The 25,340-nt window shown below is 32.1% G+C and overlaps 11 protein-coding genes and 3 pseudogenes across 14 annotated transcripts, besides 1 other annotated feature; 6 read left to right on the top strand and 8 right to left on the bottom strand.

Moving 5' to 3' along the window:
• Positions 1-11,164: part of a mobile genetic element that runs on past the window's edge.
• On the top strand, positions 400-1,232 carry TVAGG3_0315720 (organellar and viral DNA polymerase type B; the record flags this gene model as incomplete). The annotated part of the gene is made up of 1 exon (XM_051230027.1): positions 400-1,232. A coding segment is annotated over one exon (833 nt), but the record flags the coding sequence as incomplete, so codon positions are not given.
• On the top strand, positions 2,279-2,971 carry TVAGG3_0315710 (annotated as a pseudogene). The gene has a single exon. A coding segment is annotated over exon 1 (693 nt).
• TVAGG3_0315700 lies at positions 3,435-3,885 on the bottom strand (annotated as a pseudogene). The gene has a single exon. A coding segment is annotated over exon 1 (451 nt).
• Positions 4,347-4,799, top strand: TVAGG3_0315690 (uncharacterized protein; the record flags this gene model as incomplete). The annotated part of the gene is made up of 1 exon (XM_051230026.1): positions 4,347-4,799. The coding sequence occupies one exon, from the start codon at positions 4,347-4,349 to the stop codon at positions 4,797-4,799; it is 453 nt and encodes a 150-aa protein (XP_051099756.1).
• On the bottom strand, positions 6,539-7,210 carry TVAGG3_0315680 (uncharacterized protein; the record flags this gene model as incomplete). Its single annotated transcript, XM_051230025.1, has 1 exon — positions 6,539-7,210. The coding sequence occupies one exon, from the start codon at positions 7,208-7,210 to the stop codon at positions 6,539-6,541; it is 672 nt and encodes a 223-aa protein (XP_051099755.1).
• On the bottom strand, positions 7,575-8,111 carry TVAGG3_0315670 (protein of unknown function, DUF4106 family; the record flags this gene model as incomplete). Its single annotated transcript, XM_051230024.1, has 1 exon — positions 7,575-8,111. One exon carries the CDS (start codon positions 8,109-8,111, stop codon positions 7,575-7,577), a length of 537 nt encoding a protein of 178 aa, XP_051099754.1.
• TVAGG3_0315660 (protein of unknown function, DUF4106 family) lies at positions 8,488-10,095 on the bottom strand (the record flags this gene model as incomplete). The annotated part of the gene is made up of 1 exon (XM_051230023.1): positions 8,488-10,095. The coding sequence occupies one exon, from the start codon at positions 10,093-10,095 to the stop codon at positions 8,488-8,490; it is 1,608 nt and encodes a 535-aa protein (XP_051099753.1).
• TVAGG3_0315650 (protein of unknown function, DUF4106 family) lies at positions 10,244-10,678 on the bottom strand (the record flags this gene model as incomplete). The annotated part of the gene is made up of 1 exon (XM_051230022.1): positions 10,244-10,678. The coding sequence occupies one exon, from the start codon at positions 10,676-10,678 to the stop codon at positions 10,244-10,246; it is 435 nt and encodes a 144-aa protein (XP_051099752.1).
• Positions 11,165-11,650: 486 nt separating the features above from the next.
• TVAGG3_0315630 (protein of unknown function, DUF4106 family) lies at positions 11,651-12,651 on the bottom strand (the record flags this gene model as incomplete). Its single annotated transcript, XM_051230021.1, has 1 exon — positions 11,651-12,651. A coding segment is annotated over one exon (1,001 nt), but the record flags the coding sequence as incomplete, so codon positions are not given.
• A 515-nt stretch (positions 12,652-13,166) lies between these two features.
• Positions 13,167-13,497, bottom strand: TVAGG3_0315620 (protein of unknown function, DUF4106 family; the record flags this gene model as incomplete). The annotated part of the gene is made up of 1 exon (XM_051230020.1): positions 13,167-13,497. A coding segment is annotated over one exon (331 nt), but the record flags the coding sequence as incomplete, so codon positions are not given.
• A 742-nt stretch (positions 13,498-14,239) lies between these two features.
• On the bottom strand, positions 14,240-16,361 carry TVAGG3_0315610 (uncharacterized protein; the record flags this gene model as incomplete). The annotated part of the gene is made up of 1 exon (XM_001297843.1): positions 14,301-16,331. One exon carries the CDS (start codon positions 16,329-16,331, stop codon positions 14,301-14,303), a length of 2,031 nt encoding a protein of 676 aa, XP_001297844.1.
• Positions 16,362-16,814: 453 nt separating this feature from the next.
• Positions 16,815-17,428, top strand: TVAGG3_0315600 (WD repeat-containing protein family; the record flags this gene model as incomplete). The annotated part of the gene is made up of 1 exon (XM_001297842.1): positions 16,827-17,060. One exon carries the CDS (start codon positions 16,827-16,829, stop codon positions 17,058-17,060), a length of 234 nt encoding a protein of 77 aa, XP_001297843.1.
• A 4,717-nt stretch (positions 17,429-22,145) lies between these two features.
• TVAGG3_0315590 (uncharacterized protein) lies at positions 22,146-22,772 on the top strand (the record flags this gene model as incomplete). Its single annotated transcript, XM_051230019.1, has 1 exon — positions 22,146-22,772. A coding segment is annotated over one exon (627 nt), but the record flags the coding sequence as incomplete, so codon positions are not given.
• Positions 22,773-24,286: 1,514 nt separating this feature from the next.
• Positions 24,287-24,889, top strand: TVAGG3_0315580 (annotated as a pseudogene). The gene has a single exon. A coding segment is annotated over exon 1 (603 nt).
• Positions 24,890-25,340: the final 451 nt, after the last annotated feature.

The following is a 25,340-nucleotide window of genomic DNA, read 5'->3' as shown; positions in this document are numbered from 1 at the left end:
CTTCGTAAATGTTTTGTCAAACATGAACGTAAATGTTTTGTCAAGAATATAGCAACCGTCGGAATACAGACGGTTGGTTTTTATATAAAATTCATGCAGGAAATTCTTGAGTTTTGGTTGAAAGAATACGGTGGAGCCAAAAGTGGCTCGACCTCAAAACAAGCATTTTATGAGCTTACTAAGGGTGTTATGAATGAATTCAAATGTATTTACATACATCCTGACCTCGTTCATTTTGTTGCTGAATTCAGCAAAAATAAAGTTTAGGTGAAGTGGTGCGATCTCACCTGTTTTTTCACCTCTTTTTTTCACCTCTTGAATTTTCATGAATTTTCCCGAAATAAAAAATAAAGTTAGTTTTATTTTTTTTATTTTTTTTATTTTGTATAAAAAAATAAAATGTCAACAATCGGCACAACAACACTTCAAACAACTACAGCACCAAACTCGTTAGTCATGAATCCAACATCTATGTTAGTAGAGATGAAAAGCTTCATTCCTTCTTCATATACTTTCGAAACAAAAATCCAGAAGATAAAGCAAGAACTTTTAACAAGTAATTTAGACTGTAGTGCGAAAGATGAAGAAAATGAAGAATATCTTTATGAAATGCAGGACCTCATCGACCATTTACCCAAATTGCCTGAAATTCAGCAACAAAAACTAACCATTCCCGAATTTGACGAAATTGAAGTCAAAGCAACTGACTCGGTAGAAATAAAGAAGTTCATACGAAAGGTAAACTATGAGTTTCTAGGATTTCATTGCAACCATAAGGTTATGGACAAAGATTGCGACATGGTATATAAGAATGTTTCTGACATATATAAATCTGAAGAATTTAAGACCTACGACAACTTTGTTTCGTTAGTTGCAGAATGTGTATGGCAGATAAGAGATAAAGATAGAAGAGGCAAAGTATGGAACAAACAGATAAAACCAACTGCTTCAGATTTAAAGAAAACCATTGACGCTTTAGTTGTTCTAGCAGGTAAGGTTTCAGAATATAACGCAAAAATGAACCCGCAATGTTCTAAATGTAAAGCGGCAATGAGGAGATATAACTACTCCGTCAAAGAGATAGAAAGAATGAGAAACGACTATGCAGACTTAAAGACATATATGTCAAACATTGAGTTTGAAACAGTTGGAAAGATAGACAATGACACCAAAGTGGTTAGAATAGGTGATTTAAACGTAAGATACTCAAAGAAATACAACAAATATTCTTTGTCAGACATTTTATCTCAATTTGGAAAGAAAACAAACCACTGGGTTAAAATTGCTTCTACTCAGAAAATTTTGACAAGAAATCCTGAGCTTATGATATCGGTAAAATTCTATGGAACTGCAGCATATCTCATCGACAAAAGTCTTATACCAATAGTTTTGTTATGGTTAGACCCAGTTGTTGGATATAACTTCATAACTTATGGTTCATTCAATACGGAACGTTGCAGTGAAGGCTTACTTTACATCGTTCAGAAACCGAAGGACTTCAACACAAAAAGATATAAGATAGGAAGGACATATAATATAACTCTAAGATATGACAGTACAGTCAATAGAGTCAAGGTTGTGTTAGTTAATGATATGAGAGCTGCAGAAACAGAACTACTTGAAAAGTTTGAGAAAATGTATGGTGCTCCCATAAAAGGTAAAGAAACGTTTGAAGTAGATGAGATAGATAAAGCTATAAAATTATTTGACGAAGTTGCTGAAAAATACATGTAAAAATAGCATTTATTTTTGTCTTTTGTGAAAGTCAGAAAATAAAGTTAGTGTCATTTTTTTGTATTTTTTTGTATGTAAGATATGATTTCAGGGATTTTTTTGACGAAGTGTTAATGTTCACTTCGTGTCATAATGTAAAAATAACGCTAATTTTTTATAAAATTTGACGAAGTGCAAATCTTCACTTCGTGTCATAATGTAAAAATAACGCTAATTTTTTATAAAATTTGACGAAGTGCAAATCTTCACTTCGTGTCATAATGTAAAAATAACGCTAAAATTTGACGAAGTGCAAATCTTCACTTCGTGTCATAATGTAAAAATAACGCTAAAATTTGACGAAGTGCAAATCTTCACTTCGTGTCATAATGTAAAAATAACGCTAATTTTTTATAAAATATTTTTTTATTTTGTATGTAAGGACAGATATGTCAACAACAGAGAACACAACAACAGTTATAGTCCATGAAGCTATAAATGAAGAATATGAGTGGGTTCAGTTTAACAAAACAAACTCCGTCTCATTCGTTCGGTCAAAGACGATATGTACAAATGCAAAGTATTTTGAATGCTCTTCGTTCTACAAAGCAAGCACATCATTGGTTTGAAAACCAACAGACAAAAGAACTTTTAGAAGAATTTCCTCATATGTTTGCGACCCGAGGAAAACCGCGAGTCGAGATTCCGTACGAAAATCGTAAAAATTTGGCTAAATGGTTTGAGAGGCTGGTATGTACATAGACTTCTTGTAAATGCTGTTGCAATGTGGGCTTCACCTCGTTACGCTTGTTATATTTTCATGATGTTAGATGAAATTCATAGACAAGAACGTGAAGAGCTAGAGAACAAGCTTGAAGCAAAAGACAAAAACATTCAGAAAAGAATACCACGTTCGGTACCAAAAGGTAAGGAAAAGAACTATAAGTATATGATTTATACTGAAGAGATGGAAAATGAAGAAGACAGAGATATGGTTATGTTGCATTTAGTCAGAAGAAACAACAAAAGCTTTTACGACCTTGCTAAGATTTACAAATCTGACAGAAATTGGTTCTATCGCGAAAACTTACCGATTTCAATGACACCGAATGAAGATGTGAAACAAATAGTTCAAGATACGTTACCTCAAACACACTATGATATGAAAGGTTGTACAATACTTACCTTCAAAGAAGATTTGCCATTGTTAAAGGAAAAAATAACAGAGTATTTTGACAACTTCAAACAAGCAGAGTAAATGAACCATTTATTTTTCAAGCTTGACTTCAGATGGCTCAGGTAGCTCTATAAGGTCAATTGCCTCGTCAAATCCTTCTGGCATTCCGAGTCCTTCCTTCCGACAGAAAAAGTTTTTCCTTCCAACAGGAAAATATTTTCCCGACAACTGGAAAAAAATTTCCTTCCGACAGGAAAAATTTTTCCCGACGACAAGAAAAAATTTTCCAGTTGTCCGTCCGTAAACCATTCAAATTTTCGAAAATTGAGAACTTTTTGGTCGAACTTCAGGAAAAGTTTTTCCTTCCAACAGAAAAATTTTTCCTTCCGACAGGAAAAGTTTTTCCCGACAACTGGAAAAGTTCTTCCTTCGACAGGACACAAACGAATGTCTCACGTCCCTCTTCCTGAATGCCTTCCAAAGCCAGAAGAACCGACAGCCCCAGCACCACAACAGACTTACTAAGACTAAACACTTACATTTTTCAAGCTTGACTTTTTACAATTTGAACTTTGTTCGCGTAGATATGAATTCTGAAAGAAGTATGAGGGTCTTGTATGACTTTATACTTCTCCCATAGTTCATATCTGTCAAACTTACCTGCCATGGACTCTTTCATAAGTTCCATGAAATCGTCTTCGGACAATCCGGGGAAAAGTACAATGTCAGTAAGTATTCTCTTTACATCCTTACTTAAACTCTTGGCTGTCTGTACACAAATGACAACTGAGATGTTAAAGTGTCTGAAGCTTCTTAAGAATTCGACACATATCTTGTTCTCTGTTCTTTAACAAAGGATGAGAAGCAAAGTCATCTAAGATAAGAAGACATCTATGAGGGTAAGTCTTCCAATCGTAAGATTGCAATTTCTTCGAAATGTATTCTATCTCTTTCTGTTTGTTTCTGAAGTGTTTCTTCTCTAATATTCTCTGCATTTCCTCATTTGGGTCTTTAAACTTAGAATTTATATACTCATTTATAGCATTATACTTCAAAACTCTTCTTTGGTACTTCTTTATCCAATCTAACAACTCAGAGTCTTTTATACATACTAACTTAGACTTCTTTATAATATCTTTGAACGAATTGACGGTTTGGTCAAATTGACCAGAAGTACTACAAATGACTACTAACTCATAAATGGGTTCTTCTCATCTAGTTCTTGTTGTTGTGCAGCCATTTTAAGATAAGTGAAAGTCTTACCAGACCCAGGTGGTGCAATTAGACCTGTTATACCATTCTGAGCAAATAAGAACTTGTCATGTATAGGTTTTATCTGAGCATTTTCTAACTTCCTCTTGTTCTTGTTTAAAACATTCTCAAATTTCTTGTCAATGTCAGCAAACTTTTTTTCTAACATATTTTTAGAAAAATTAAAATTTTTATCTTTTAGAAAATGTCTAGCGATTTCGCTATCTATATTCGAGACAAGCTTTTCGACAGCAAAACATCTGTCGACCATAAAATCTTACATAGTGTAAACAAGAAAGGTGAATTTGTTCTAAAGTTCTGTTTCTGGGAATATGACAAGAACCATAAAACATTAAGCAGAGCAGTCTTAAAATTTGTCAATGACAGACTTGTTGACAGAGATGACACCGATTGGAAAGATGAAGTCCAACAAAAGTTCTTAGAATGCAAAGAAGACACATGCGCTGTTCTTGAAGATGAAATAGAAAACAGAATAGAAGAGCTATTAAAGGACAAAGAACTTTTACATAAATATAGTTGCGCCAAATTTGACATAACTCCACCAGAAAAGAAGAAGAAAGAAAAGAAAGAAAAGAAAGTAGAAGAAGAGAAGAAAGAACCTGAACCAGTTCCAGAGAAAAAGAAATTTGACATGTAAAAATAAAATTTTATTTTTAGAACATTTCTGGGTCAATGTCAATGTTCTCTTCCTCCTTTAGGAGCAAACACTGGCTTAGACTCTAAAATCTTTTTACCCAATTTACCTTGAACTTCAACTATCTTAGACTCATAATATTCATAGTCGTCTGCTTTCTTTGGTTCATAAGGTATAACAAGTTTGTATGCTTTGCCTTCTTTAAGGTTTGAAAACCTTCTGTCAAAACTTTCTTTGACTGCTAACGAACCTTCTATGTCTAAGTCTTCAAATTTCGCACCATTTTTAGTCACAATAGCAAACTTAACTGGTTCGATGTTCCAAACTTTGCTGAATGAAGACTTTTCAAAAATGGTAGAAGTAAACATTCAAATATGTGAATAGGTCTAGTTCTTCTTTAAGTCCTGACATGTACTTGTTTACTGAAATATATTTCGTCATCTTTTCTATCGGATAAAAAAATATTTTTTTTTAAATTTACTCATAAAAATTTTTCTTTGTATATACACCATTCTGTACGTCTAAAAGACTTTTGACATTTGCCAAGAATGTTCGTTTAGACGCTGTCATATAACCATATTCTTGACAATATTGTTTATACGAATCGTACAATGACCTTTCATCTAAACACTCAAAGTCAGTTTCATCTATGAACAGTTCATATACACTCTTGTTTGCTTCTAACAATGTTTGTCTCTCTTCGGTATGTGGAATTTGTCTTGGATTGAACTTTGAAATATCTAATGTCATAAAATATGAGAACAAGTGGTTGTAAAAGTCAGATGTCAAAGTTTCTGCTAAGTCGTCAAAATATTCTGTATCTTGCATATGAGAATCTGACGTTCTGACAACTACATATCTTCTGTCAGAACTTTCTAACTTCATCGGAACAGCATTGTTTGAAACCATAATGAAGTTTGCAACATTTTCACAAACTCTTTGGTCTTTATATTTTTTTCAACAACTCCAACTTTGTCTGTTATAAGACTCTTCAAAGCATCTGAGTTCAAAACTTTTGTTGTATCTATACTTTGAAGTTCATTGCAAACTATAAGTTTCATATTCTCTATTGAGGAGTTAAATTTACCGCAGATGTTTTCTAAGTTTGTCATATTAGGGTTCGAATAGCCCTCTAATAGTTTGCATAAGATATCTGTAAAGAATGTGTTCTTACCAGTTCCTTGTTTTCCAATTATAATGAGAGCAGTTTCATTTTTAGCACTTGGATGTTGTAAGATATTTGCAAACCAACATAAGATATACTCATAAACCTTTTCGTTTCCATTGCATATAATTTCTTTGACATGGTCTAACCAAGCTTCTATAATATTTTCTTTCCATTCTACTTGTTCATATTTATATCCAGTGAAGATAGAATAGAAGTTTGGAGAAGGTGTATAAAACTTTATACCTCGAACTGAAAAATCTTCTAACTTTGACAATAAGATATCCCAAGCATCTAACATCTTCATGCCAACTTGTACAACTTTTATTTTCTTAAGTTTCTGTCTACATTCTTGTTCTGAAACTATTGTCGCTTTAGGTTTGTTAAAGACAACATCCCATTCTTTCATGACATAACATTCTGGGGCAGAGTCGACATAAATGACTAAACGTTTCAAATTCTCGACTGCTTTGTTATAGTCTCTAAATGGACACATATTTCTGAATGCTTGGAAGTCATAAAAATCTGAAACATCTATTCTGTACATTTTTATAAAAATAAAAAAAAATATTTTTTTTTATTCTTGACTTTGTTGTTGCATTTGTTGTTCTTGAGCTATTTGTTGTTGAAGTTGTTCTTGTAATACAATACTTTCACCGGTTGCATCTTCCAATTCGAAACTTTCTGCCGTCATTGACAAATACATAGGACATAAAAGTTTTACAGGAACAAAGTTTGCGTCAACTAATGTCAACGTTATACTTGCCAATGTGTTTGAGTTCACTAAGGTTGAAAATTCTGCATTCGAATGAACAATAGGCAAACCAGCAGAGAAAGTATTGTTTATACGCATAAGTATCTTTTGGTCATAATAGTTTCTGTCGACATTCGAATAACACTTTGAACCTAAGTTTGAAACAATATATAAGATTGGTGTGCTTAATGTCAATGGAATAGACATTCCTTGTATGACACCTTTTCCTGTTATAGGAAACTGTTGGTAGTAAAAACCAGAAATAAGTTTTGTATTATAGCTCATATTGTTTATAGTAAACTCAGTCGGACATCCAAACATAATGAAACCTGCTCTAGTTGCAGCACATGTTACACCCGTCCTTAAAGTATTAAATAAGTCAACAAAACCTGTTGGTGGTATATCTGAGTAAGTATCTTCAAAGGAGTATTTTTTACCATTCACAACAATAAAGTCTTCTGGTGTCAAAAGAGCAAAACAGGCTTTAGTCGTCATTGTGTTTAAAGTTAGTTTACAATATCGTCCTTGAGGACTTTGTAAGTTTGTTGTTATAGAATTATATGACTCAGGGTTTTTAGTCGTAATAGTATAAACCATTATATCTTCTGCCATTTATATATATTTAAAAGTTTTTCTGAAAGTGGAGAAGAACTTCATCTAAACTTTCACATGGCGTTTCTTGAAGTTCTCTGTCTAAGAAGTTCAAATATTTTGTAAAGACATAGAACTTTCCTTTGTCTACACGAACAAACAAAACAGGGTCTTTCATATCGTTCAAAAGTGTGTAAAGTCCTTTACATGAAATAAAGTCTATATTATTTTTCTTCAAACATCTTTCAAGAAGTTTTGACATTTTTACTTAGCAAATAAATTTTAATGAAATGTTGTGGTCGTCAAATATTTTTATGACGTCTGGGAAACTATACTTTAAGTTCAACGTTTCACCTCCTTTCATAACGTATATCTTGTCAATGACATTATATGAAACACCACAGCAACTAATGTCGGGTTCTATTTCTTTGATGTTTATATCGTCTGCCTCTGTCAAAAGTTTCAATAGTTCTTTCAAAACTTCATGAGGTGCAATGACATATGAGTTCACTTTTACAGGGTTGTGTTCGACCAAGTTTAACATTATACTTAAAGCTTGACAAATCTTCTCCTGAGTTTGAAGTTTGTCTTTCAGTTGTTGGTAGTCATTTCGAATATCTGCAACAGAACTTAAGTCTCTGCTAACTTCAGGATATGTTGGTTGTTCTTTTACAGGAACAATTGCTATACCATCTTCGTCTTCGTATGGTTTCCCCACTTCAACATCTCTGTCTTTGACATTGACAATAACACTTTGACTGTTTGTTTGAGTTGGTGAATTTAACTTCACATCTGCCACCGCCATTAAACCTTTTGAAACACTCACGCTTCTATTTTTCGGAAATGACATTTTACTTAGAATAAAAAGATGGACGTATTCGAGTATCTCTTCGAATTGAAGCAGAACAAAGTTTACACACACAAACAATACAAATACATTGACAGAATAGTTCTTTATACAAACAATGGTAAATGTTATAGAATAGCAATATTTGCTGAACCAAAATATTTCCATAAAGCAAAGAAAGTTGGTATAACTGAAATGGTGAAAGTTCTTGAAGCAGACAAAAATATAACTTCAAAACTTACAGATATTTCTAAAGGTAAGTTTATCTTACAATATTATGTCAAAACTGGCGTACTGTCAATATTTGACGGAGAGAAGTCAGTTCAAGAACAACTTACTGACCTGCTGCCAAAATCTGCTCGATGGAAGCTGTCGTTATGCCAATCTGAGGAGCCCCAGCAGGTTTCATCGAACGAATCTTCAAAAGAGCATCTTCCGTGAAAAGTGCTATTGGTTTTGTAAACTTCTTTGCTCTCAGTTCATCTGGACCGTCTCTGTCACCAGTATATTGTATTTGTACAGTACCAACAGTTGAAATACCACCCATAAAGTCTTCTGAGTCAGCAAATGGAATGCCAAGCCAAAAGTTTGAACGGTCTCCATTTGTATATTGAGTTTTTTGACCTCCTGTATGAGTCCATACTTTCACATATGGCATAATAGAACTTTGCATTTCAGGGTTAATGGTTGTTGTGAAGTTGTTGTTAAAGTTCATAGCATCTAATGTCAAGTTGTATGACCTCATATCCTCAACTGTAGAATATTCTTCTCTTGGATAATATTTGCCATCTATGTTTATATGATATTTAATACCGGGGTTGTAGAAACAAGAATAGTCATTTATAGTTCGTCTGAACAGTACAAACATAGTATCTGCATGTTTCATTGCAGTTGTTAAAGCAATATCTGTTCTTGCACCTGGGTCAGCACTTTGGTTTCCAACTTCACCTGCAAAGTCTTTGACAGATATTTGGTGTATAGGGAACATAAGTGGAACTGCAATATATTTGGCAGCTAAAGCATTTGAAATATCTGGGTCCAACATATAGACTGCAAGTCTGCTTTCTATTCTCTTGCATTCAAATTTTTCGCATGTGAACTTAACTGGGTCCCAAGCATCTCCAGCAGCATTGAAATAATAGTTTACTTCAGTGTTGAGGTTTGAGAAACCAAAGTCTAAGTCAACCTTGCCTTTGCAAAATTCGGCGAATGACGTTTTATTTGTTCCCATTACGTCTGTAAGAGTGAATGGGTCTTGTGTTGGTGCAATGACTAAGTTATTTTTGCTTGGAGTAAGTTCAATAGAAATTTTTCCTGCCCAGTTTGGCAAGTATCTTAAAAACCTGAAGATGAGGAAAGATGACAAAGGAACTCTAAGTTTCAGTTTTACTTTGGTTACTGCTGCTGCAGTTTGTCCAGAAAGGTTAACATAAACTCCTGGAACGTTAGGGTCAAGTCTTCTTATTTTCTCAATAGTTGCATACTGGTCTGTTTGTTCTCTAGCTTGTGGTTGTACGGAGTTTCTCAAAGCGAACCATTCATAGTTTGCCCATGTTACTGTTTGAACTAAGTCAGAGTTAGAATATATCTTATATCCCATGAAAACTTCTGGAGCATATTGGTATCCGACATAGAAAATTCCATTGCAACCTTTCTTGTCAGACAACTTGGCAGAAGGTTTTATTTCAATGTCTTGTTCCACGTATAAGAATGAGTTGTCAATAGAAATAATATGAAACCTGTCGCAAGCAATATCTACTGTTGTTGAAGAACCTTCTCCAAACTCACCTACGTTTCCATAAGAAACAGCAGTTGTATATTCGTAAGTTCCAGGAACTATTTCTGACCTTCTAATGGCATTGTCGCATTCGTTATACCATTCGGAAACATTTCCGTTCATGGCATCCAAAACTGTTGGCGTTATATTCTGAGCGGCGTACATTTCATATGGGTAAAAATATAGAATAGTTGGATTTATTTGTCATAATTGTTTCGTACCAAGCTTTACTTTCTTCCTGACTGAGTTTTTAACTCTTCTTTTTCCTTCATTGCCACTACTTTCACTAGATGAAGTTACTTCTTCACTACTTTCACTTTGTTCTACTCTTCTTCTTTGGTGTCGCTTTTGGTAACTTGCCCTCTGCTTCAAGTTGTTGCATCTTTGCCTCATGTTCACCTAGTATGTTGTAAATTTCCCATGTCCTTTTTGCCTTTGGGCTCTGGTCGCCCATCTCAGGTAACCTATATCCTAGAAAGATTTTGTCATAGTTTGTATTTGAGTCGTCGCTTATTGTTTGCATGACTCTTTCCTGAGTTTCCGGTTCAAGCTCTTCAAACAGAGCTTGTCCATATGGAATAAGCTCGTTTCCAAATATATGTTTTTGTAGCCATTCTGGTTTTCTTTCCATGTTACCAATAATATCTTTTGTGAATGGGAAAGCTTTTACCCAATGTTTCAGTCTTGCGTCATTTATTTCTGTAGTTGGTTTTATTTTGTCAAGGAACATGTTTTTCAATACTAACATTTCATTTGGTACTGTCCATTTGAGTTTTCTTAAATATTCATCCCTTCTCAGTTCATTGTCTGCAAAGTAAGTTTTTATGACATTTTGCAAACTTTCGTTTGCAAGGTCATGTACAATAGGTTCTCTTCCTTCTCTCTCCCTAACTTTCTTTCTAAACTCTTCACCAAATATACCATCTTTATGGTTCTGTGTAGTTCTTTGAGATAAATGTTTTAGAACGTCAGGTGTTATATTTCCATCAGCCATGTTCATTTCATACTGGTTCAAAATATCTGCATCTTTCATATCTTTCAATGGCATTAAAGCCGCGCTGAAAATACCAGCTATATCTGGTTCACCATTCACTTCCATTGCGTCTACAACTTCTTGGAATTGTGGTTGTAAGTTTATGAACCACCTATCCGGATTAGCTTTATGACCCCATCTCATTGTAGTTCCATAGTCTGCAGAAACAAAAGTAGGTTTGTTTCCATATTGGTTAGGTTCTGAATGAACTTTAAACAATGTTTCATTTCTATATGTTTTGTTGAAATTTAACCTTTTATTTTCACCGAGTTCAGCCAAAGATTGAACGTTATATGGTCGTAAGTAAAAAGGATTGTTGTATTTGCGTACACTTTCTTTCAGTTCTTCCATTCTATGCTGAATATTTTCATCTGATGTTGGAGTCTTTTGTATGTCGGCGAACATTTTTCGATATTCTTCTACTATGTCAGCCGAATTTTTCTTAGACTCTTGGAAAGATTCCATATTCCCGCATACACTTGTTGAGGGTCAAGATTTTTCGGCTGTTCCAAATCTTCATCTAGTTCTGTGAAGTTAGTTTCCAAAGGAGGGACTTGTTTGTTTCCTTCAGGCTCTTCTAGCTGTTGTTGCTGAACTATTTCTTCCATGTCTGGTTGTATCTGAACTTCTTCCTGTGGAGTTTCTTGTACCTCATCTGCTGGCATTTCATATATTCCGAGACCGTTTTTAAAAAGTTCCCTATCTAAGTCATCCGGACTCATAAACCTTTCTTCTTTCGTTCCGTCTCTATTTTTTACGCGTTTCATGAAGAGAGTTGAATTATCATTTAGCTCTGACACCAAATATCTCGGAGTAAATTCAGTCATGTCATTTGGATGATATGCTATTAAATCATATCCCTTAGCGAGCTTGTATTTTCCAGGTTTGAAATTATATCCCATTTGGTGCTGAACCATAAAGCTAAATAGGTTCGGGTCAGTATTTCCTTCCTTGAACTTTCTAATAGCTTCTTTATATCTGTCACTAAAGTCAAGAGTATCTGGGTAACCATAATTTTCCTTAAGCATTTTTAAGAATTCTTGGTTTCCTTGTTCTCTACTTCTTTTATGTCCTTGCTCTGTTTGTGGTTGTTGCTGTGCAGTGTTTTGAACTGTTGGTTGTGGTGCAGTGTTTTGAACTGTTGGTTGTGGTGTAGTGTTTTGAACTGTTGGTTGTGGTGCTGGATTTTGAACTGTTGGTTGCTGTGCTGGATTTTGAACTGTTGGTTTTGGTGCATGCCTGTGTCTGTGTCCATGTGACGATGTAAATGTTTTAGGTAGTCCTGGTGCAGGTGCTTCTCTTGGAGGGTTTGGTGGTATATAAGTTCCACTAGCTAGTATATAAGTTCCACCAGCTGGTATATAAGTTCCACCAGCTGGCACATATGTTCCATCTGCAGCATAATGTCCTACCTGACTTTTCGTTCTTAAGAAAGCATTTACTAGGTCTGTTTTGGTCTGTTGTAACTCTTTTTCTTGACTTTCCACAACAGTTGCTCTAACGGCGTCATAGGCACTTTGAACTGCCTGTCTCGTTGCTGCATCTGTTATTTTCGTCATATTTTGTGCTACTTCTCTTAACTCTTTGTCGAAACCTTCAGACTTCAGTTTCTTTCCAGATGAGAAGTCGTTCACTAGTTTCACCTTACTATGAAGAGCTTCGAAGGCGTTCTTAAAGTCAGCATTCATTAAAGCTTCATTTGAACTGTCTTCATCCGCTTGTATTTTTGTCCTTATTGACCCTATAAGTTGGGCTGCTTTAGCGTTGGCTTGGGCATCTAACCAGTCATTATTAGCTTTTATATATTCTGCGCTTTTCATTGCCTTTTGCATGGCTGCGTCGTTATTTTTACTTTCTTGTGCTAAGTTTTCATACTGTACGGTTTGGTTTTGCAACTGTAAAAGTTTTTCTGCCTTTACATTTGCTTCAACTTCTTTTTTATACTCATCGCTATCCATATATGTCTTCAGGGCTTTTTGTTTTATTTCTTCATCTTTCAGTACTTTATATTGAGTAGTATGGTTTTTCAAATTTATAACATCTTGTTCCATTTTTGCTACTTCTGCTGCTTTTTCTGACACTTTTTTCGCATATTCCTCTGTACTTAGTTCTTTCAGTTGTTCTTCTTTCTTCTTTTTCTCTACGTTTAACTCATTGAGTTTCTTTGTGTGTCTGTCATATTCTAGTTTCTTTTCGTTTTCACTTATTTGTTTCTGTATGTCTATGTTTGACTTTTTGACATCTGTTATTTGATTTTTGAGTGAACTCAAATTCATTTGACTTTGAGGGTTATAAGCTGTTCCGTCTGCAGCTCCACCATAGCCTGCCATTTTCGCTAAAAGTGCCGCTCTTAAACCTCCACTCTGTGCACCAATAACTCGGCTTAAAAGCATAGGGTTGCTTGACATTTGTTGCAACATAGTGGGGTCATTCATCATTTGTTGTTGCAACTGTTGTTGTGGTGTCAGTTTTACTATTGGATGTTTCAATGCTCTCTTCCTCTTACGTATATTCTTACGTAGCTTACGTGGCATTTTAAGTGAAGTAAAAAACGGTTTTTGACAGATGTTTATATGACACTATTTGTTCAGCACAAAAAACTACTCGGTCAAAGTGTTGTCAGTTTTGTAAAATAACCGTCCTATCTCATTCTATAAGGAGAAAAGGCTTCTCAAAGTATACTTCCTTGGAACGCCTGTAACTTTTCCTGTAGCGACGATAGACCCTTACTTGTCCGGACAAAGTTATACTAAACATCTTCAGGGCTAGAGGGCACGAAGTGCCTGGAGGCCCCACTCCCTTTTTTTTTTTTTTTTTTTTTATTTCCTTTTTGTCATTTTTTATAGTACAAGCTGTTGAAATCTAAGTTAGAATGGCAATTATTATTAAAAATTCACCGGTACATGATATCTTTAATAATATGAGCTTTCTTTCGGTAACAATATCTCGATTTTTCGAATTTGAGAATTTTAGAACTATGATAGATTGCAAAAACTACTTTAGTAGAACAATTGCGGACGAAATGATTTCATTTTCTAGGGTTCGTTTTCTAAGTTCTGATTGTTATGACCTGAATTAAGTTCGGATAACTCAATCAAAGCTGTGAACAATAGGAAGATGTATAAAATCAAGTTTATGAATAGATATTTAATATAATCATATGATTTTTCCTATTGAAATAAATTTGATATTATATAGATGCATTTGATAGGGTTACAATCAATAAAAGAATTCTTATCAAATTTTTAAGATAAAATGTTTTATAAATACTACATATCCGCATAAAAATTATATATTTTTTTTTACTAAAAATAAACAAATAAAAAAGGAAACTTAATTATTGAGCAATAATTTGCGTCGGAGTTGGCTTTGATTCAACATTAGGTATAATCACAAGTGATGTTGCATTATTAATCATTACATCAGGGTCTATATTAGTATTTTCACATGAAATATCCAATTTTTTCTGTCGGGAATCAAGGTTTCTATGATCAAGCTTATAAACCATTGATTGTCTTACATTTTCTACAATGTGAGGGTTTCCAAACGGTTTCTTCTTTATAAAGTTAACAATTGTTAAATCTTCATTAAGGTAGTTTGTTTGTGTTGCTTTGTACTTCACTTGATGAATTCTAACAAGAGCAAGACCGTTGATCGGCATCGGAATCTGTTCATCTGTTTCACAGAAAATTTTTGTTATTTGTTTGTTAAAAATCTTAACCAATCTGTAATTTCTTGTACAAAAACGCTCTAAGATTTCTTTGTTGCTTTCTGGAGAATCAATATTAACACCGATAATCTTCTTGAAATCTTTATACTCCATATTAGGAAACTCTTTTTTACCTTCTTTGTTAAATATATTCTCCTTTTCTGAATCAACTTTTTCTTCCAAAACTTTGGAAATAACTTGATACCATTTAAACTGTGGCAATGCATTTTTTTTAATTCCAGACGGAGTATTCTCTGTAACTATAACAGGCGTGAACTCACCCTTCCAATCTTCGGCATAAATAATTTGGAAAGATCCAGAAATGACAGATTTTGGAACAAAAATACTTTTCGGATTTTTACCAACGGGATAAAAAGAAGGAATTGCAGGCATATAGGCTTCCTCTGGATAAAACAACTCTATCTTTGGATCATCAGTATTTTCGTCACTTTTATTATCACTTTTCGATTCAGAATTTTTGTCACTTTTCGAGTCGGTTTTTGATTCAGAATTTTCTGGATTTTCCTTATTAGTTTCATTCACTGAAGTATTTGAATTATTATTCAAACAATAGAAAGGAGATTGGATGTGAAAAACATTAATTCTATTAAAAAGTTTTGCAGAAACGTAAATGAAGGTCAAAGGAATCTTTCTTGGCTGAAGAGCAAACTTTCTGATGACAGGAAGGAAGTAACTCGTGTTCAAAAGCATAAATTGATCAACAATATGAACAATTTGAGTTAAATTGCCGCAAGGATAAACAATCTGAGCTCCAACGTTTATACCTTGCGAAAATGTTGATGAAACTAAATAATAAGGAACTGATTTGATATGAAAGATATTTTGTGGAACTTTTTGGGTAAATGTAATATCAGCACGGAAGCAAATAATATCAGATTTAACACTTTCTAATCCACTCTCTACTTTGTCCTTTGAATAATCAACAAAAGGAATTCCGTAAATAATTGTATAAGAAAAGCCAGTTTCTCTTGAAAAGCATTCCATCCACTTGTCTAAGAAGCCTTCATCGAACTCAATCTCGTTGTAATGAGGTCCTTCGTCTCGAAAGAATTTTTTAGGTTGAAATAATTCGCTTGGATAGTTCTTTAGTTGAAATTTGAAGAAAATATCTGATATTTTCCTTAGATCTGTTTCTTGTCCTGTCATAAAAGCTCGCAATGTCGAAACAAACGGAAAATCAGGGTCAAAATAGCGCAAAGGAGGTGTAATTGGGTAAAATAATGCTAGATGAGAGTAAATCCATGAAAAACCAGTTGTTGTTTTATAAGGCATGAAAGGCAACAACTCAATACTTAATTTAGTTCCTACAAGCAATCCGTGAATAAATGCACTTTCACCCAACTTCAGAGACAGTATCTCAGGTTCTTGTGATGCTATGGTGAATTCATCATAAGTTTTTGTAATTCGCAATATTATGTAATCATCTGGTTCTAAAATATATAATGAATCCGTGTTGATTTTTATAAAAGCGAGATTCCCGAGAATTTCATTATCAGCGTGAGTTTTTTTTTCTTGAATTATTAGACGAAGTTGAATATAGGAACTTAATTCATCACCTCCATATCGTATATTAACTAAATCATTTTTATTTAGAATTGTTATATCTTTTTTTGCTTCAAGAGGTTTAAAAAAATCCATTGCTGATTATTTGTCACTTTTTAAATTCAAGTTTACAAAATTTTGAGGAAAAAAAAGCATTATGATTTATGAATCAAGAATTTTAACATCTAAATGAAGGTGATGTCATTGGCGATTTTTTTAATATTACCATCAGACATTTTGCAGTCTTTTTAAAATTTTTCTGTCTTTCGATGCATTAGCATGTCTAAGAACCAATAAAGCCATATTGAAATTCTAAGATCTTTATTAGGACACAATATTGAAATTTTGACGATATTCAAAAAAATGTTGGATCCGAATCAATAATTGATTGAGCATTCATGCATGTATTTCATTTATAGTAGTAATATTTAGATTTTTACGATACCCATTGAGATTGTCTGAAATCCACTTCTTCTTTGCGAAATGATATTCTTAGTAAGTTATTATTCTAGAAACCAAACTTAAATTAGTATTAGTGTAATATCGGCGTTTGGCGTCACTTTTAGTCATTCCTTTCCAATTTGTTCATAAATGAGCAAGCCCAATGAGAAGCTTCTACGTTCTATGGTTGAAAGTGTAGCAGGCGAATATGCTGCTCTTTTAGAATATAGAAACAGACTTGAAGCAGATTGTAACAAATTGAAAGAGTTCATAGATAATCAAATACAACAAATACACCAGCTTAATGACGATTTCATTAAATTGCGACAGGAATATGGTCAACGAAATGATAACTACGGAGCGCCAAAAAGCTACTACAATTGAATTTCGATCTTTTGAAAGATTCAACGGCAAATCAAATTTCATATCCAATAATCGGGAATATTAGTTCTTCAAAATCAATATATTTCCGAAAGGCCGTGAATTCATTAAAAGATGGTTACTTCTTTTTTCGAAATATGCTCTAGAACTTTACAGTTTGCTTTGATACCTTCTCATTGGAATCGATAACTATTACTTTTCTTCAAACTAGGATTGCCTTTTCATAGAACTATGGAATTTTGGAACAAAATTCTTCGTTAACCAAATTCTTTTACACAGATATACTAGATGTAAGAAATAATAAGTTCTCAATACATGTTCGGATTAGAATGATCATTATACTATATAAATATTTGTTTTTTATTGTTTTAATTTCAATTTTTTTTAATCTTTTTTAAATCCTAATTTCACATATGCAGGCTGAGTTCCATTGCGACATGCTCACTTCTCATCAAATACTATATGTAATTTTACAAGTAACGATAATCTATCAATTTTGTCATGCAAAAAGATAACCCAATCAACAGAAGAAGCTTCATGATCCAAATTCAAAACACCTGATTTAAGGGTTTCGTTTTGCGAAAAAAACGTACAATACGCAATTTCGCTAAAAAACATTTAGCTAGCAATTTCGACCTTTGACTCCACTTAAGACGTCACTTTTTTAATTTTGCGGTATCATATTTTTGGAAAATCTTTATGAATATTATATAAAAAGTCTCTTTAATATCTATATTTCATATTTTTATCGATTTTTAAAGTTTTTGCGAAAAGTATTCAATTATTTTTGCTATTTGGTCGGGTAAATGTCAGATTTGCGACATTTTCTGATATGATATTCAGATTCTACGTTGATAATAATGCTTATAGAACCCTCTTGCTATTGTGTCAAAATTGCGAAACCGATAGCAAAAATATCTCGCAATATCAAAATTGAGATATTGAGTGAATTATGCATTATAGAGATTAAAAATCTGATTTGTGAAAACATCTCATCAGTTTCTAGCTAATTCAAAAATCTTTACTATCTTATTCGATTAAAATGAAAAGGGAATAGTTTCATTATGCTTTAAATGACAGCCTTATAATATAATCATAGTTTTCGCTCAATATGCAGCATTTTTTTTTCGAAATCTATGGTCAATATCCTAAATACTGATTGCTTTGCATTCATATCTCTTACATTTTCTATACCCACATCACTATTCATTGCTATTCCTATCTTTTTCATTTTTGTTTGTTTCTCATAATTTCTCAAAAAACACGATAACTTGATATTTGTAAATATCATACTTTATAACGTAAATAAGAACTTGACCTATTAAGAAAAGCAGTAATGAAAAGAAAATCTGAAATTCATAAAAATTACAAGTTTCTGATGACAATTAGCTTAATTAAACCAGGTACAAGATTATATAATTGTATTTTCTATCCAATTATCCATATAATATCTTATCCAGAAAAAATAACTTGATCAATACCAAATGATTTTTTAACTAGTAAATAAAGTATTTTCTTTACACACACATTGTATATCATAGTTTTTTTTTTTGGTTTCGCAAAACATCCAAAAACAAATATGCTATAAAAGTGACAATTTTAGCAAAACGAAACCCTTACCTGATTTGAAAATTCATTATTACATTTTTATTCAATTTTTTCAAAATATTTAAATAATAGATTCATTTGAATCTATGGTAATATATTCCATCATGTAAGTGTTGATATCAGAGATTGTAGGGTAAAATAAATGCCTAATTTAGTTCTGATATCTTTTAAGTAGTATATGTTGAAGGGTTGTGTGACTTTTTTTGTTACATCTATATATAGACGATGCATTAAAATATATTTATTTATAAATCATTAAAAAATTAACATTAATTTTAAAATAATTTATTTTTTTATCTTTTATAAAAGAAGCTATATATAGATGATGTCAGATATTCCGCGATTAATTAAACATCATTTAAATCCTGAATGGGTTAAACTTCAATTTAAAAATGAAGATTGTGAATTATTAAATGAATATGAAAGCCAAAATAAGCTAATGAGGTATAAATATAATGATAAAGAATATTTAATTTCATGGAATCAATGGAGTCATAATCAAAGACCTCATAAACGAGAAGAAGAAATTGAAAATAATGAAATGGAAATCATTGATGACATTAAAGAGGATGGAATTCCTAAATTTTGTAGAAAAACCTTTAGAACTAAGTTAGGAGCATATAAACGTAGAGTATTAAATCCTGAATACATAAAACATTTATTTAAAAAGGAAGACTGCGAATTATTAAACGCTAATGAATATGAAAATGCTAAATCAAAACTGAGATATAAATATATTGGAAGTGATGAAAGGTGTAAAGATAAAGATAAAGTTTATTCGGTTTCATATAATAACTGGCACACGTTAGGGATAAGAAAACATTTAGAAGATTATGGTAAAAGTTCCGAATTCTTTAAATCTAGTATGTGCGACATTATTAAATAAATTAGTAATAATTATTTTCATGAATGAAAGATTCACTACCATAATGAAATAAAAAATAAAAAAATAAACTTTAAAAATTCATGTCTTACATTTATGAATAATTTATAAAAAGTTTTTATTCCTACAATTCCTATATTACCATTAATAAAAGAATATATTTTATAATAGTTTCATTTCGAACATGTTAAAATTTATCTGCATTTCGAAAAATTTTTATTATAAATGATAATATAATTTATTAAATTAATATATAACTTATGAATTTTTACTTTTTGTATGAAATAAAATTTAGTATTAATAAAGTTATAAATAAATTGGTGCATGTTAGATGTAAATAAGATATAAAAAAGGTGTTTATGAATACTTTAGCAGAACTTCTACTGGTAGAGTTTATACTGGCAGAACTTCTACTGGTAGAGTTTATACTGGCAGAACTTCTACTGGTAGAGTTTATACTGGCAGAACTTCTACTAGTAAAGTTTCTACTGGTAGAACTTCTACTGGCAGAATTTCTACTGGTAGAGTTTATACTGGCAGAACTTCTACTAGTAAAGTTTCTACTGGTAGAACTTCTACTGGCAGAATTTCTACTGGTTATATATGGTGTCAATTTTTTAAAAAATTTTGAATTCAATGAGTTATATCAAAAATAAAATTCTTGAATAGAGTAAAAAAATTTAAATAATTTATTTAAATATTTTCTTCTGACATTTTTGAATAATTTATTTTTTTAATTCGTAAGAAAATGAGTGGATCAAGATTCGTAACCGTCAATCAATTAATGGATGCTCTTTCACCAATTCTTGAAAATGTTAAACAAGTAGATGTTTATTTCGATGATTATGTAGAAAGTTTATATTATAAAGGTAAACATAATATTAAACCCATTGCTTTTGCATTTGATAATAAATTAATTGAAAATGCAAAAATTTGGGAATTAATTCCAGATATTGAATATATAACGAATATAACTAATAAATGGTTCAAACGAATTCCAACCACAAAAGTTCTTTGTAAATTAATGATCAAAACCGAGGCCAAAGAATTTCATGAATTTACATATCATCCAAATAAAGTTTCAGAACTAGAAAATGAAAAACTTCAGAAAAAATTAAACGATAGACTTTCAAATGATCGTATTGAAAAAATAAATAAACTAGCAGAAGTTGCATTTAATAATGAAATATTTGATGAATATAACCTTGAACTCAGTGATGGGCTTTAAGGACCCGGGCTCAACGAGTCATGATTTATGATATCAATAATTTGATTTATTTCTTCAATAATTTCTATTCTTTTTGTTAAATCATCTATTTTCATTAATGAGGTGATTCTTGATTGAGGAATAGATTTCAAACTAACCACTCCTTTTATTTTTGAAATTTTGAATCCATCAACTTTAAACATTTTATTCAATTTACACGTTGTCAATTCTTCAAATAATTTTTTATTATTAGCATAATAGTCATTAAATTCTTCAACAGATGAAAAAATTTTTATTTCAGTAATTGGTTTAACAACGTTTATTTTTTGTTGAACATTTTCACTTTCATTTATTTCTTCCTCCTCTGTTTCATTTATTTTTAAAATTGGTTTCATTTATCATTAAATAAAAATTAGAATATAAGTGATGAAATATATTTTTTAATTAATATTAAATCAGAAATGGCGGCAGGATTCTTTAAAAAATTATGGGAGGAATTAAGAAAGCTGCGGGTTGGGTTCATCAAAAGATTATTAAACCCGTTGCAAACTTTTTGGCACCAGTAGCGAAAACAGTAGCGAAGACTATCATAGGTGGAGTATTAGGTACTAAAGCAGGTAATCCGGCATGGGAGCACAAGCAGGTAACGCAATTGGTGGAATAGCTGAAGGAATACTTAATAAAATAGGAGGTAGATAGTGGAAAAATAAATAAATATTATTTTTATCTTAGTATCGGTTGAGTCTTTGATAAACTTTTTCTCCTTTATTTAATATTTCTCTTATTGGGGCAGCTTTTGGTGTTATTGATTCAGCAACGTCACTAATTGCTTCTTTATTCTTAAATATCCAATTTGCTCCTTCTTCATTGTTTCCCAAACTTTATGCGCTCCTCTTTTTACTTTATCCCACAGTTTCTTAAATATACCTGCAGCCATAGTTGATTATTTCATTAAAATTAAAAATTCATTTTCATCTTTTAATTTTGATTTTTTATTTATTAATAAATGACGACTAACTATTTGGTGCCAAACACTAAACCGATTAATGGAAATGTGTTTCATTCATTCGAAAAGATAAATGAAATATTCGCAAAGAATGACGGTAGAAGATATTATAGAGAACTTGAAAGTTCATGCTATGACTCTGATGCTCCATATTTTGATGATAAACAAACTCATTTAAGAATTACAAATCCGGCTCATGATGTGAACCAATTAGGTGACACATATATTAAACGCAAAGTTAAAGCAACTCTAGTTTCAAATAAAGCTTTCACATGTGATGCCGCTTTTAAATGCATGCGTTTATTCGTTGGTTACAAATCATCAAATCAAAGCTTTAAACAATTAGAAGTAGAAACCGAAAGAGGTGATGCCGGTTATCTTCAGATGGATTGCGCCCGTGAATCTTTCGCATTTGCAACATATAAACCAAAATCAGAAAGGAAAGTTAAAAAGTTTGTTCATTCGTTATATAATAATGTTCAAAAATATGATAACTCAGTATGTGGTAAATATATTGACCCTTCAGAAGTTTTCAAGAAAGCAAATGAAGAAGTTGATGTCACTTTTGATATGATTATTCCGGTAAATGATTTGTTAGCATTTCAGGCGTTCGATGATTATCCTAAATCATTTGGTGAAATCATTCTTAAATATTATGTTTTCAGGGATACTTTAGTATTTTGTCAGGTTGACCCGTTAAGAGTTGCTGATTTACAAAATTACGTTTATGAAAAGATAACTGATGAAAATTATGAAAAGATTATGAATCATGTTTATAAATATGATCGCAAATTCCAACAAATCGGACTTCCTGCCAAATTAATTACAAGCTTAGCCGCTACATCTGCTGACGCAACAGTTGATAACGTTATTATTTCATGCACAAAGATGGAAGTTTTAGAGGATAAATGCATTACACCAGGATACGGTTTAATTGAAGAATCAGTTAAAGCAATACCACGTTTATTCAGTAAGGAAGATCCATTCATGATTCCAGCTCAACATATTGACGTTCGTTCACTAAATGGAGGTTGCATCACTCCTGAAGGTATCAGCTCAGATTTCTCATACGCTCTTCATAATGTTACAGATGTTGTGTTAACATTTCCGAAGAATGCAATGCAAAGAACAGTTTTAGAAAATCCAATGCTTCGAGGTCTTCAGGTCACTATAGATTCCAGAAACTTCCCCGATCAAGCGATGACCACAGTGGGCGACATATTCTTTACACGTATGCTTCAAGCTTCTGATTTAGATGGAGTGAATGAATGCACAGAAGAATACGAGGACTCATTAACTAGACCACTGAATGATGATGGCACGCCATTAGCTAGAACATGGAAAGACCAAACTTCATTCTTATGCACTATTCCAGTTCAACGTGATGGAGCGGGTATATTCTTTGATGGATTAGAAACTTTCAACTCACAAGTTACAGTACAAGTGAAAGCTTATCCAATCATTCAGGGTGAAAATGACACTTACTGTTCAAAGGTGACAAATCCTCCTCAGGTTTGGTTTACTAGGACTACATATTGGACATGGACACCGGATGAAGGTTTGAAATATCATCCAACAGGTACACCACCACAGTATAGAAGTTCATATGATGAAATATTGATGAATAGAAATGTTTAAAATTATAAATTTATTTTTGATTAAATGGATTTAAATTCATCCACCCCTTATGAAGAATTAGCGGAGTATATAATACATACGTAGATGATATGATTAATGAAGCATTGAGTGATAATAGAAATGCTCTATCTAAGGAAAAATTAATGAAAATTCCATATTCTGAATGTTACTTAAATTCAATCACTGCAGCAATTGGTAAACAAAATAAAGGTAAAACATTAACGATATTAAAACAAATTATCATTATTGCTAACACTTCCCCCTATTCACATGTGTTAATTTATATCAACCGTTCAGGTTCACCTTCAGATGATACATTTGAATCTTTAAAGCATTTAATCAAAATTCCAATTATTTATTTATCACAAGAAGAAGCAGAAGATTATTTAAAAAACTTTTTAATGTATAAAGAATTATATAATACAATCAAGAAGCAAGGATTAGAGGATAAAATTATTGATAAACAACGGGATGAATTATTTGAAACACTTTCTATTTCAAATTTTGATAAAGAATTTTTGCATTCACTATTTTTCTAGATGATGCAGTGAAATCAAAACTAATAACAAATGAGAAATCATATTTTAATCAGTTATTAACTCAATGTCGACACATTCAGTGTTCATTCTTTATGGCTGTTCAATACTTCAAAGCATTAAGCACAAACATTAAATCAAATCTGTCCACCCTTTTCATTTTCAGTGGTTTTAGTCGTCAACAGTTGAACGTTATGCTTTATCAAGTGAATTTACCAATGAGCATTAATGAACTTTACACACAATATCAACAATTAGGTGAACATGGAAAAATAATAGTTGATTTAAATAAAGGTGTTAAATTTGATTAACTTTTTATAATTAATTTTTATTTTTTATTTATAATTAAACATGACAGAAATAGCAAATCTTCTACAGGTTCCATTAAAACAAGGGACAAACAAAAAGGGTGCATATAATAGAACTATGAAAGTTCCAGACGGAATGAAAGAATTAGTCCACATTGTTGCCGGTCTTCAAAAAGGATGTTAAACAAATGAGAAACGTTTTAACATTACCAGAAGCTCAAGCATATGCCAAACGTCATGGTCCAAATTGGGAAGCACACGAAGCAGACATTACGGGTCCAAATGGAAAACCTGATGGTATAAATGAAGTTTTCGTTACTGATGGTCAAGGTAATATTAAAGTCATAAATGGGTATAAATTAACAATGACGGATTATCCTAAACGTAAAGCATATAATGAACGTTATCCTATGAAATTTGATGAAAATGGAAAAGCTGTTAAACAATACATTGGAGAAGGTGAACATGGTCCAATGTATTCATACCATCTTAATCCATATTCTTATTTCAATGAAGAATTAAATGCTGTTGAAGAGGGACCGGATGGATTACCACGATATGTTAATCAGTTTGATGGTCAATATGCAAATTTGAGACCTGAAATTCCAGCTAAGAAATTCTTTAAAGTTGCTTTATTCGATCCAGTGTTCAATGAACAGAAAGAAGCAATGAAAGCAGAATTTAAACCAATTCAAGTGGCAAGAATTTCTTCATCTTCACTTTCAGAAGCGTTCAAGGAATTGATAAAGAAACCACTTTATTCTCAACAAGGTTATAACTTTGATTTAATTAAAGAAAGTGATAGACGTAAATTAGAAAAATCAGATGGTTTTAAGAATGCATGTAATGAAATGATTAAAGATATTGTAAATGATAAAATAAGACTGGAAGAAACTCAAAGCAATATCAATAACATAATTGGTGCAGTTACAAAGAAAGTATAAGCAAACAATGATGAACCTTGGGATATTACCGTAACAACTAAATAAAACTTTAAATATATTTTTTTTTTTTTATTCAATTATAAATGAGAAGACGTTTCACAAGTCAAAAGAACACAAACGCAAAAGCAGAGATTACGGTTGGTTATAACGTAA

Source organism: Trichomonas vaginalis, chromosome V, assembly GCF_026262505.1.
Source record: "Trichomonas vaginalis G3 chromosome V, whole genome shotgun sequence".
Classification (NCBI taxonomy): Eukaryota; Parabasalia; order Trichomonadida; family Trichomonadidae; genus Trichomonas; species Trichomonas vaginalis.
The sequence above is the reverse complement of the archived record's forward strand: the minus strand, read 5'-3'. Positions and strand labels throughout refer to the sequence as shown.